The sequence below is a fragment of the Struthio camelus genome, chromosome 12 (assembly GCF_040807025.1).
Source record: "Struthio camelus isolate bStrCam1 chromosome 12, bStrCam1.hap1, whole genome shotgun sequence".
NCBI lineage: Eukaryota > Metazoa > Chordata > Aves > Struthioniformes > Struthionidae > Struthio > Struthio camelus.
The window spans coordinates 5,464,407-5,476,750 of record NC_090953.1 but is presented as its reverse complement, the minus strand read 5'-3'; the positions used below and the strand labels follow the sequence as shown (position 1 = coordinate 5,476,750).

At 39.1% G+C, this 12,344-nt stretch overlaps 1 protein-coding gene across 1 annotated transcript in view; it reads right to left on the bottom strand.

The window, feature by feature from the left end:
- The window catches only part of FAM169B (Protein), a 43,702-nt gene that overhangs the window by 16,183 nt on the left and 15,175 nt on the right, over positions 1-12,344 (bottom strand). The window contains exons 3-5 of the mRNA XM_068959033.1: positions 12,052-12,151; positions 4,201-4,286; positions 2,424-2,598 (exon numbers count right to left, since the gene is read on the bottom strand). Of these exons, the coding sequence (XP_068815134.1) occupies positions 2,424-2,598; positions 4,201-4,286; positions 12,052-12,151 (361 nt within the window). The remainder of the gene's footprint in view (positions 1-2,423; positions 2,599-4,200; positions 4,287-12,051; positions 12,152-12,344) is intronic.

Genomic DNA, 12,344 nt, shown 5'->3' with positions numbered 1-12,344 from the left:
CTACAGGAGACCCAGTGAAGAAAGGTCATAAGATGCACAGATGTGTGGAACAAGAACAACATTATCAAGTTCACTTTGCACAGGCCACTTAGGAACTGGCAAATGGGAAAGACTGTACAGCATTGCCAAGCTGGTTAACTGAAATCACTGAATTCCACGTGAAAATTTGGTTTGCATAAGGGCAAAATAAACCTGTAGCAAAGACGGAACAAACTCTCTCCTCCTCGGTCACCTGTTTCTATGATTCACCTGGATGACTCATGTTTGAAATAGCCATGCTCCACAGATCTGTTCTGGCTTATTTGGCTCCAGTGAAGCGTGTTTTTTGGTCATACTATGGATAATGGAAAATTCACAGATGAGAAACATACATAGTTGAATACCACATAAGCATGAGTCTCAACTACCTAGTGAAGAAAATAAAATCATGGAGAATGGCCAGGTAATTGCACAGCACGGAAATAAAGAGAATCATGATCCCATGGTGGGCAGAGAAGAAGATCATTTCTTCCTAGGACCAGAAGCCATAATAAGATCCAGCACCATATAACGTCCTCTACTTTAAAGCTGCCCCTCCTAAGTGTTCTGACCAGGTCAGTAAAAGGAAAAAAATTACATTAGGCTAAAAGAGAAAAGTTTAAAAAACAATCTAAACAAACTTCGTGAAACATGACTTATAAGGGAAGATATTTAGCCGAGCTTGTTTTGGGCCTGGTGAATCCGTGCATGTTACAGAATGCACGGAGAATAGGATCAGCCAGAGCATGGTTGTAAGAAATTGCGATCACAGAACCTCAGAAAGGAATTATTTTCTAAATACGTACACCAAAAAGAGGCAAAAATAATCAGTTTCAAGCTTCCCAAAAAGGCTTTGGCAAATGTCTGCAGTATTTTGTGACACAAGCCAAAAACTAACAAATATAGCTGCCCAGAGAAAAAAGCACTGGCAACAAAAGACAGATGCTGACAAAGCTAGACTCAAAGAATCTGTATTTTATGTGGACCTGGTTTAAAACCAAACTGTGACTCTCAATGTACTCAGAAACAGTTTCAGCTTGGCTAATACTCCACCCGTAACAGACTACTGTGCAAATTTATTTTACTGAAGTATGAATCATTACAGCCCATACAAGCATTTATCTCCAAAATCTTTCCTCAGAAATATTTATGGACTTAACGGAAAATGTACAATGGTAATAGACGTGCTTGCCAATTATAAAAGAGCTCATCAGCATATTCACAGATGTAGACAAGATTCTTTATTAATAGGCTAAGATGTGATTCATCACTGATTGTAAAGTAGCACTGTACCAACACAGTTTGTACTCCAACACAGTGGATTGCACAGTACAAGCTACACCTCCGTGTGAATAGCTTATGCATCCCAAGGCAGCAGAAAAGCAAAACATCTCTTTGTGCTGTGGCCCTTTAAGACTCTACTAGGGATGGCAACTTGAAACCGTCCTCAGGAACCTAAAGCAATCCACATCTACACAGCTCTCAACCTGTTTCTCCTCCTCCTCTTTTATGACAGATGGTTTCTGAATGTTGGCTTTAGCAACACATTTACCTCCAAAGATACCAACTTCTCTACGTTTAAGCTGAGGGTGTTTGGCATGACACCTGTGAATCCTAAACACAGATAGGTAACCAGCTCCTGAATAAACCTATGTACTCAATTGCAAATCTGCAGTTATTCTAATGAAGTGTTTTCCACTCTGGACGGGCTAATAGCAATATAGCTGCATTAATGTAAACTCTCAGTTTAAAAAAAAAAAAAAAAACCCTTCACTAAAGCTTATGTTGGCAAGCATCCCTAAAGCATCAAATACATTTCGATTCTTTTCTACGCCAGTTAATCAGTTAATGATGAAATCAATTGATCATCATCAACCTTCTAAAATGGGAGTACCACAACTAGATAAAGCATTCCAGGAATGATCTAGGATATACACCTTCCTCCGCATAACCCAGCAACTGCTCCTTACATATCCAATGATATTACCATTTCTTGACACCGGACACTCCTGATACACTGTTTTTGCACTGTGAACTGTACACCTTTTCTCACATATTATTCTTTCCAGGATAGAGTCCTCCATTCTGCCAGCGGGCTCTGCATTCTTTGTTCCTAGATGTATGACCTTTTACTTGGCTGCATTAAAACACATTTTATTTGAATAAAGCAGTACCTCAGATCACTCAGTGAAACTGAGAATAGAATTTGGAGACATCATGTTTAAATGAAAGTAATATGGATGGCTTCCAAATTCTGGGAAGGTTTGTTCCCCAGAATCATTCTGAGAGGGATTCCATATAAAAATGTAAATAAGAGCCAGGATTATTTGTGCTGAAAGACAAACAAAAGCATTACCTTTCTAGCTATCAGGAGCCAATGGAAGGGTGTCTCTAAACGACCTTACCTTTCATCTTGACTGTATAAAAGGCAACAGCCTCACCATCTCTCCAGAGTATTTTGGCACACTCAGTGGCAGAGTGAGGTAGAAAGAATGCATCATTAGCTGAACTCCCTTCCAGCATTCCAAAAATAATGTAGTTCAGAACAAAGAGGACAATCCTTTCTCCAAATGTCTGGACCTTAGAGAACAAACAAAAACAGACCAAAGACAAATAAAACAAAGAACAGTATTTTGCCTTTCATGAAAGACCTCAAAATTAAAGTGGCTGGGAAGGAGGTGGTCAGGGAACATGTACATGCAACTTGGGGAAAAATACCTCGTGAATTGGTCCAGATAGAATAATAAAAATATTTTTTCTACTATTCCATCCTTCATCCAGAGGGTGTAGCATAATCTACTAATAATTTATAAAGCCTGCCAGATTTCCTGTTGTCACAGAGAAGACTATTAAGCACCAGGAAAAGAAGTGTCAGTGAGTGATAGAGTTGGAAATAGGATCAAGTCAATCTAACCTGACCCAAAACAGAAATACAGAGAGGATTCACTGTGCTATGCTGACCACCACTTCACTTCTGTCTGTCTTGCTATAGCATCAAAGAACCTTAGCTATGGGCAGGACCTTACTGAACTAGAGACTATACAAAAGAGAGATTAAAAACAATCTCTGTCCCACACGGCTTAGAATCTATGCATAACAGCAGGAACAATTGGCTTTTACACAGTGCTTCTTTTTAGATAACCAACAGGACAGAGAGGTGGAGAAATGCAAAGGAACAAGAAGATAATACTGGTCAGCAAGACAAAAACGTGAGGCCAACAACCTTTTCAGGAATGTAGAAAAAGAAAACGAGAGTTTCCACAAATGACGACGACTTTACTCTTAGCGATAAGCGAGAAAGGGCAAGTTTTCTGTTTTCTGATATTTTTTCATCCTCTGTAGATACAGCAGATGCTTGAAAATTGGCTGAAAGCCCGTGTTTCTGCCCCAAGTTCTATCTTGCAAGGATTTCTAGCTCAAAATCCGTCCAGTTCAGTTACACCCAGAAAGCCTATTTAGTTCAGTGAAGAAAGGATTTCAAACCTGATGTATGACAGCTATTAGGGAAAGATGACAAATGAAAAGAATCATGAAGGACCAAAACCGGACACAGAGGGCTGGGTAGGAAATAGGACGGACTTAATAGCCTCATGGCAACATAAAGCCCACACACAGTAGGTAACTGATTTCTTAGTTGAAAGCAAATTAAATTAAAGGCTACCAGAATCTCTCAAATTATTCACCCATGAAAAAAGTAGTTGTATCCTACTAAGATTATTTATTTTGAAAAAGAATTACAGATTTAAAATCTCTTAAATAACAGTTCAATAAAATAAGCACAATATAAATACTGTCCAAGGCAAACGCTTCTGTAAATAGCTAGATAAGACATTGTTTCAAAGGGTGGTAACATCTCCCGTCAGACACTCAGTCACGCAGCACTAATGTGAAGAGTTATTACTAATGTAATAATTCTGTTAATCTGATTATTTCTTTACCTGGCAGTGAGGGTGAAGTAAAACTACACAGAATAAATCCCACAGATGAATCATAAACCAAACTGAATATTGTTTACAGAGGGTAAACGTGCATGCCACTGTGCAATGGGAGACATTTAAAGTACTTGGTGAGCCACATACCTCAGATCCCACCGGTTATAAAGCATGGGCTAAGGGAGAGAACTACATATGATTGTTCTAGCTCCAGGGTAAAGGCAAATGTTGTTTAAAATAGCATCCTTACCGAAATTAGCCCATCTCTAGAAGGATCAGCTGTCTTTACTACATCTTCAATAGGCCACCAAGACTGGTTCAAATAAACTGCCAAAACTACAAAAAGAGAGAGAGGGGGGAACACATCAACTGCAGATAAATATTCATCTGGCTCTACATCTTTACAGAAGCAGGCTCACCCTCTTCCGCCTCCAGCTGACTTCAGCTTGATTCGCTGAGAAAACAGAATAATGGTAATGTTTCCATTTCATCTCCATGTCCCTTGATAATGTTTCCATTTCATCTCCATGTCCCTTGATATCCAACTTTCAATCCTGAATGGAGCATCAAGTGCAGGCAATTTTCCTCATGAATTGATGTTACTTTGGTATGACAACTTCTGTGCCATATGAATAAACAGCTTCCTGCATGATACCTTTATAGTACCACAGTATGACTGAGTGGCGTTTGGGACAGAGAGCACTACCTAGAAGTTAAAAATTAACTGAAGGTTACATTTCGGAAGTTTCTTTGAAACCTTCAGCTGTACACATGCATACATACCCATATTTGCACCCATGCATCTCAAGCCTCAAAGTTTTCATATCCAGTTCATCAAACTTTTTTTGGCTGCCCACATGATTGAATTCCTATGTAACTGTAGCTTTAGAGTGCAGATCCTAAAACTTCTGCATGGACAGATATTCAATGCAGTTCAAATGCATGGACAGATGTTTCCATCCACAAAGGGCAGACACGTGCACAGATATGTAAGGTACGCTTTGCCCTGAAGCAAAAGTTGATCGTAAGCCTATACATTATTTAGGTATAAATATACTTGCACTTATACAAGTGCTATGCAGAACTTGCGCTCCACTTCTTCCCATCCTTCTTGAAATCTTCACACATGCAGAAGCAAGTATCTAAAAACCAACTCCCTTAAGTCTGTCTACAGAATTCATTGCCTGCCATTAGATTTACAAGAGAAAGATCAAAGTAGCAACAGTAAGACTGAAATTACTCCCAAGGACTGGTCAGAAAGAAAAGTTTTTAGCATGGGGGAAGCTCAAAAGGTATTAGTTTTTAAAGGTTTAGATTAGTTTTTAAAATAAAGACAGATATTCAATATTTTATGACCAATGACACATCAAGTAGCAAACGTTTCAGCAAAAAGAACTTTTATTATCTGTATAGTGGTGACATCCACCTACAGAACCGACATGGCCACAGTTTCAGGAGTGCTCAAGAACACCGATATATTTCCTACCTTCAAACAGGACAGTCTGCTTTCCCATTTTTAGACAAAGAGAACACATTTAATATAGGAAGTATGTTGCAAAGAACAGGATGCTTCTCTAAGCTATCCAACTACAGACAAACACGAGAAAGTTAAAAGCCATCTACCAGCTAGAGACAAATTTACGCACAAGCAAGTGAAACAGCTTTAACAGGAGTCACCATTTACCTGTTTTAGCCTCAGGTTATACAAATGTTTCAAACGTGCACAGGTTAGTTTCCCTTTTTGCTTCAGCCTTCACCAGCTTCCACTGGCTTTCCGGCTGGAGACTCTGCCTAGCTAACTTATATTTTGAATAAACTACTAAAGTATGTGCCAAAAAGTGTTACACTCTGTGTACTGGATTAACAACGAAGAAAGTATTGCATGCAAGGGCAGATGCTTGTTTATAGCCCCAGATCCAATTCATTAAATATTATGCATTTACTCGCATAGGAGTCTCATACTCTTTTTGTGATGGATGCAATCTGTTCCCTCAATCCCTTCACTCTGCTTTCAAGTGCAAGCAGCCACTGCTCCATTACACATCCACGAAACATGCAGCTACAAAGGAAGCTGAGTCAGACAAAAGGGAAATAATGGGCCAAATGCTGACTTCAGTGGGAGTTGCACAGAGATTTGGCACATAGTCCAAGCACATACAATGCACATAGTAAAGGTCAGAAAAGTTTGAAAAAGCTTTGATGAAAAATAGGAGGATGTATAACCATGTTCTAAGGAGCTACTTTTATAGAGCACTTACTGTGCTGTTCAGTAATTTAAATGTGTGGGGGGGAGAACACTAGTTGACATAGCAACTGTCACATCACAGTACTTGAGCAACCTTACCTATACGGATGCCTTCCTTGGAGAAGAAACATTTCTCCAGATTTCACACAAACATATGTACTTTGCTTTTTGTTATCATTTCTCAAGTCAACATCTGGTTCGCAGTTCCCCATTCATGCTTCCCCACATTCTCACTTTCATTTTATAATCAACTCTGAGGAATACTATTTCAAATGCACACACGTTCACTCTCTTTTCCCAGGCCTTGTTATTCTTTCCAAGACATCAGGTTACGTTCACCTGATCAAAAAGATAAAGCTATTGTCATTCAGTAAGTTACACACATCACCTGAACCCTTGTTGATCACGAGGTACATGCCCCCAGCCCATTGCAATCGCAAGACTAGGTGAAACGGCTGAGCCCAATACATTTCAGCCCACAATTACTGGAGTATATACATGCTCAGTCGCGTGGCTCGCCCTGTAAGCACTAGCTTGCTAAACCTCATTACTTTGATCACTTGCAGTCAGACAAACACATTCAGAGTGCTGCAAGAAGCTGAGAGCTTGTGAAGCATATGATTCTATACCACTATGGGCATTTAGAAAAATAGTACCGAACAACACTGAATTGAACGAGGCTCTAAACATACTGCAAGTGTGATTATGAAATGCTTCCTTTTGCTGGGCAAACACGTATTTCTTCCCAACTCAGGTCTGGGTTATATTTTTACCTCCTACGCCATGCTGGCCAAACATGCCTACACTGGTGTGAAACTATTCAAACGAAACGCGTGCATCAGGACTCTGTACTCGGGAGTACAGCGGAAAAATTAGAGCAAAGCCCAGCTTGGTATTTCTTCTGCCTCAGTCTTCACCTAAATTGCTGAAATCCATCCCTTAGTCACAATCCAAATTAAAGACAACGCTTTCAGTAAAAGGTATAATTTGAGCTTGCCTACTAAATACCAGATCTACCAGTTCTTCTAACATTAGTTTTTCCTTAATTTTGGAAGTATTTCAGACTGATGACACATGTCAGATTACATGTCACTTTCGCCACATTTCCACCTTAGAAGGAGAATAGTAAATTACCCCAACAAAAAATTCCATGCAACCATGCCTAGGTCACCTCTGATAATTGAGCAAGCTCAGAGATAGTACACTAAATTGCATTTTGCAATGCCTACATACCCTGAGTAGCTGTGCGTCCCAGTTCCCTATATTTAAAATGGAATCAAAGCATTTATCTCTCTCTTAAGAGTCTTAACGGAAATAAATACATTAACGCTTGGGAGGCACGCAGATGCTGCAGTAACGGCAGCCATTCAAGTATCTAAGTTAGATATCTTTCCTACAACCAACTCCATTTTCTTCAACAATTCAAGTTTTACTCAGTGATTTGTGGCAAATGTCTTGTGATAAACGTTCCATGGCATCTAACAGTTACTGTAAATTATTATATACAGCATACAGAAGGTGCCACAACAGGGTATGTTTATTTAGTGTCACAAAGATGTTAATCACCCATACTATATGCTCTGTAAGCCCTTACAACACAGTTCACATTCTCATAAAAATATCTGTACAGATACAGTAACAGAACACTTAGCCTATCACAAATAAATTAAAAATGCTCCCAACCAAGAACAAGTCCTATGGAAAAGATGCCACAGTCATTTGCTCTTTGCAATATGCAGGTCATTTCATACCACAAGCTAAGCATCGCTTCTGGACAATCCATCTGATTAAGGGGATCAGATATAAACCTCAGTGTTGCAATCAACCCCTCTTTACCCTGTGCCCAAGAATCAAACCTTAGGGCTCTTCTCAGGCAAACTTGTATCTAGACTGTTAAGTTCAGATTCATTCAAATTTTCAAAATTCAAACTCTTCCGGAGTCTAAAGCATTAGAATTTCAAACATAAACGGTTAGATTGACAACATCTGCTTTGGGAACTGTGGGAAAATAAGCATATTACTGTGGTTATTATATTTAAGCATTATATAAATTAGTTTATCTATGTATGCACTAATTATCTCTTACAGATATAAAAACAAAGAAAGCATAAAGAGGAAACCCCGTGTCAGTTGCCTCCCAATGCCCCACTGACATCAAACTTGCAGATGTTGGAGCAAAATCGGAGAAAGTGACGGTGTCAGGGACGGGGCTGGAGAAAAGAACTGAATTCTGAAGGCTCCAGCTAGAGTATGGGCAGTCACCAGCCAGTACAACCATCGAGCAAAGGGAGGTCTTGGCCCTCAGAAACAGTAGGATATAGCCTCAGAGCAACCTGCAAGATGTGCAGGACCAAGCAAGGAGGATTCCACTGCTTCTCTCTGCTCCACTGCCCACACCAGGACCTGAGAATACACATCTAAATATGTCCCGCCCACCTCTTACTAGTTGCATCTTCTACTCTATTTCCAGCCACTTCTCAGCAAAGCACCTCTCCCCAGTGTATTCTGCAGTCCACTAGACTCCCTAGCATTCCCCCTGCTCAGGTGGCTCTCAGACTAGGGAGGACAGAGGAGAAGAGATGCAGAATGGAGAAGCATCAGTTTACTTTTTCCAAAGTGAAACAAGGTCAAGATATAAACCAGTGCAACATCCTGGACTTCTAAAAGGTGTGAGTGAATTGCAAGAGGAAACATCAGTAGCCATGTCTGCATTGGCAAGATTAACAAAAGTGAATTTGCAGACCAAAACAGTTGGCGCAGAGAATCTGATACTCACAAGTTCCAGTCTGATGCTGGAAACTGAAAGCACATTAGCAGTTAGCACACATCAGCGTGCTTCTGGCAAGGTGCGCTAGAGGACCCTGCTTGAGCAGGGGGGTTAGACTAGACGACCTCCAGAGGTCCCTTCCAACCTCAACCATTCCGTGATTCTAGTTTCATTTCAGCCAAAGGCAATCCAGTTCCCATACACTGAGACTACTCCTTAATATGAACCAAACCGCAGTATATGGGGACAATTAGGGAATTTGCTTCTAAGAGTACTCCTGATGTGAACTGAAACTCAAATACAGCCATACCCAGAGAGCCAATGAGAAAGAGGAAAAGAAAAGAGATCTGCTACTGCAAAATTGTTAGTTTCTTCTTAGCTGGATGAAACCACAGTTCACAAGAAAAGAGAAAAGTTTAAGTGAGTAAAAAGAATCATACAAACCATTCAGTATTTTAACTCTTTGCCCACGTGCTTAATTAATGGTGAGTAAATTAATAAATAGTGCTTTTCTCTGAAGAAATTTGTTTTGAAACTATGTGATCTGTTCCCTGGTCAGAATGAAAGGTCCGACAGGTAAGCAAATCCAGACGGACTTGCCACATGACATAGCCTGCTGCCCTAACAGTCAATTCCAAGTATGTTAAATTGCAGGAAAAATATTTGGACAAAATACTTAAAATATTTATGGCTATACATACACAGACACACCCCAGTAGACCTTAGAGAACTAATGACAAAATTATTAAAATTGACCTAGTTTAAAAAAAAAAAAAAAAAAAGGTCAAAACTGATGCATGTAGGAATCCTATCTTCCACTTCTACTAACGTTGGCCACAAGTTTATAGCATGTAAAATCCAGAAACAGAGCCCTTCCAGGAAAAAGCCCTAAATCATACTTTCAAAAGGCAATATTAAAAGTCAGATGACGCAGGCCTTACTTAAATACCTAGACTTGTCGATCTCTGTAGGACTCTTTCTGTGACAATGGGCCAGTGAAGCAAGCTAAAGGTTTGCAAGGGGTTTACAGCAGTAAGTCAGTTTGTTGCTTACAAAATAAGCAGCAGCTTATTTTGCTAGGTTTAAGCTTTGAATGTAGATAACTTTCATATAGTTTAGTCTCCATTGTGGACCTGTGTGACTTTTTCCGTGCAGTAAATCTTTTGCCTTTGTGCATAGGTATCTCTAATATATGTTGCTCCTACTATTAGACTATAAAACTGAAGATTTGTGCTAAATGCGTTGCTTTCATCTGCATATATTCAATGATTCTTTATTTTTACACTGTAGTTATTACATATCCCCATCCCTCTTGAGCAACCTAAACTAACTTTATGCTGTTTCTAACTACATTCCTTTGAACACAAGTCAGTAAGTATGCCCAACTGCAATCACACTGCAAATTTGGTCTCTGGTGTACATGCTTCTTTCCTTTATCACACCAGTGCCTCTTCATAAAAATGTTAATGTGATATATAGATTAATGGAAAGTACTTCTATTTCAATAGTTTTAGAGGGACCATAAACTGTAGTCTAAAGACTACACTTGTATCTTGGAAAGCTCTCCCACCTTCCACTATGTGAATCACAGCCCATTTGTGAGCTGTCAATTGCAAACGTATGTAAAAGGAGTAGGAAAACTTTGCAGAGTTCACCTTCAACCACAGATGATTTTAATCTGTTTTTTCTTCTTATGAAGAAATTTCCTGGTTGCAGGGTTTGGACTGAAGAAATGAATACTTAGTTACACTAACAGTGCCTGTTCAAGAGGTGTAAGATTGTTACCTGCCACTCTAGGAACTAAAACTAGCATACTAAATTTCTTTGCCTTGTCTTTGTTGTATTATTAAAAATCCTGGCTGTAAACTTCTTCTGAGCATAATTTATAGCTTATCCTTTCATTAAAAAAAAAAAAAAAAAGTCAGATGTGGTTTTGGTGACAGATCTCATTAGGGTGCTGCCACATTCGGGGGCTTAAAGTTTAACAGATTACAGAGTCAAGGCTTCGTGTGTTCTTGAAGATAGGAAGTGATATATCGCATAATGCGTCAATGCATAGTTCATGTCTTTGCTGTAGTTGCTCCAAAAACTATAGAGCCTTCTTCATTTCATGGGTCACAACCTGTGCTTTTGGTACTATGCAAACTGGAGTCAAGTTTACTGTTACTGACAGTGCTATCAAGGTTTGTTATTTATTTTACGTTTTCAGCTTTTCACATACCAAAGATAGACCCGTACACCTGCCTAAAAGAGTAAGTAGGAAGAAACTAGGCTGTGTCTTGAGACACTGCGACCCTGACAGCAGGAAGAGAAAACTTAGGTAAGATTATTACCTCACATCTTAAGCATCTGTTGATACTTTAAGCAGTGACTCATGAAAAAGAAACATCAGTAATTTCATACCGATTTCTACTGCCTATAACTGGATTGCAGTGTATCCCTGTCAGGATGACACATGGCTGTAACTGGAAAACAGCAGCATTACTAGTAGAAAGTAAGGCAAAGCTGGTCGATATTAAAACAAATTTTGGGAGAACTGCCAAATAAAATGGGTTGAACTCGACTCTTGAGCTTGAACTCTGTCCAAATTTGCCACTTGCAGGCCAACGCCACAAACAGGAGGCAATTAAACCTAGAACTGAAGAAGACACCACAAAGGAAAAAATAATATGAATAAGAATCAGTAAAACCTGATACCATTTCGCACACATATATATATTTGCTCTTTTTTTGTTGTTTGTTTGTTTTTTTTTTTTTACAAATTTCAAAATTCTATCCGTTAAATTCCACATTATCCTGAAGTAGAAAAATAATATCCCACTGAACAAATTCAGAGAGAATAAGGATTTACTAAAAGTCATTCTTTCACCAGTAGCAGAGTTATGTAAAGAATCTGAAAGCCCTGACTGTAATCCCCCCCCCCCCCCTAAATCAGTAGGCCATACATACAAATCCCTGAAGGGTGTACTGAATCTGCTTCATATTCAAAACAAAACCAAAAATACTTATGTACGTAAACCAGCAGACCAACTTTAAAGTAAAAGGAAGTACAGCTACTCAGATTTCAAAATATTTTGACCAAGTCTAACCTGTCTCTTTATCCTGTGGATCAGTTAACAGCAACATTTTGCAAGTAGCATTATTTCGGTAGAGAGGGACAAAACACACACAGGAATCTTCAAGTTTAACCTGAAAAAAAAAAACAAAAAAGAGTCCTGTAGCTGTTTGTAGTGTAAAGCTAGCAAGAGTACTTAATGTATTCGATGCACTTACGGTATGTTTTACTAACACGCATAGAATAAGCTTAGCACTATACCCTCTCAACCTTGAACTTCAAGGCACTGATATATACAAAATGTTCTAATATTATCAGTAAGTAACA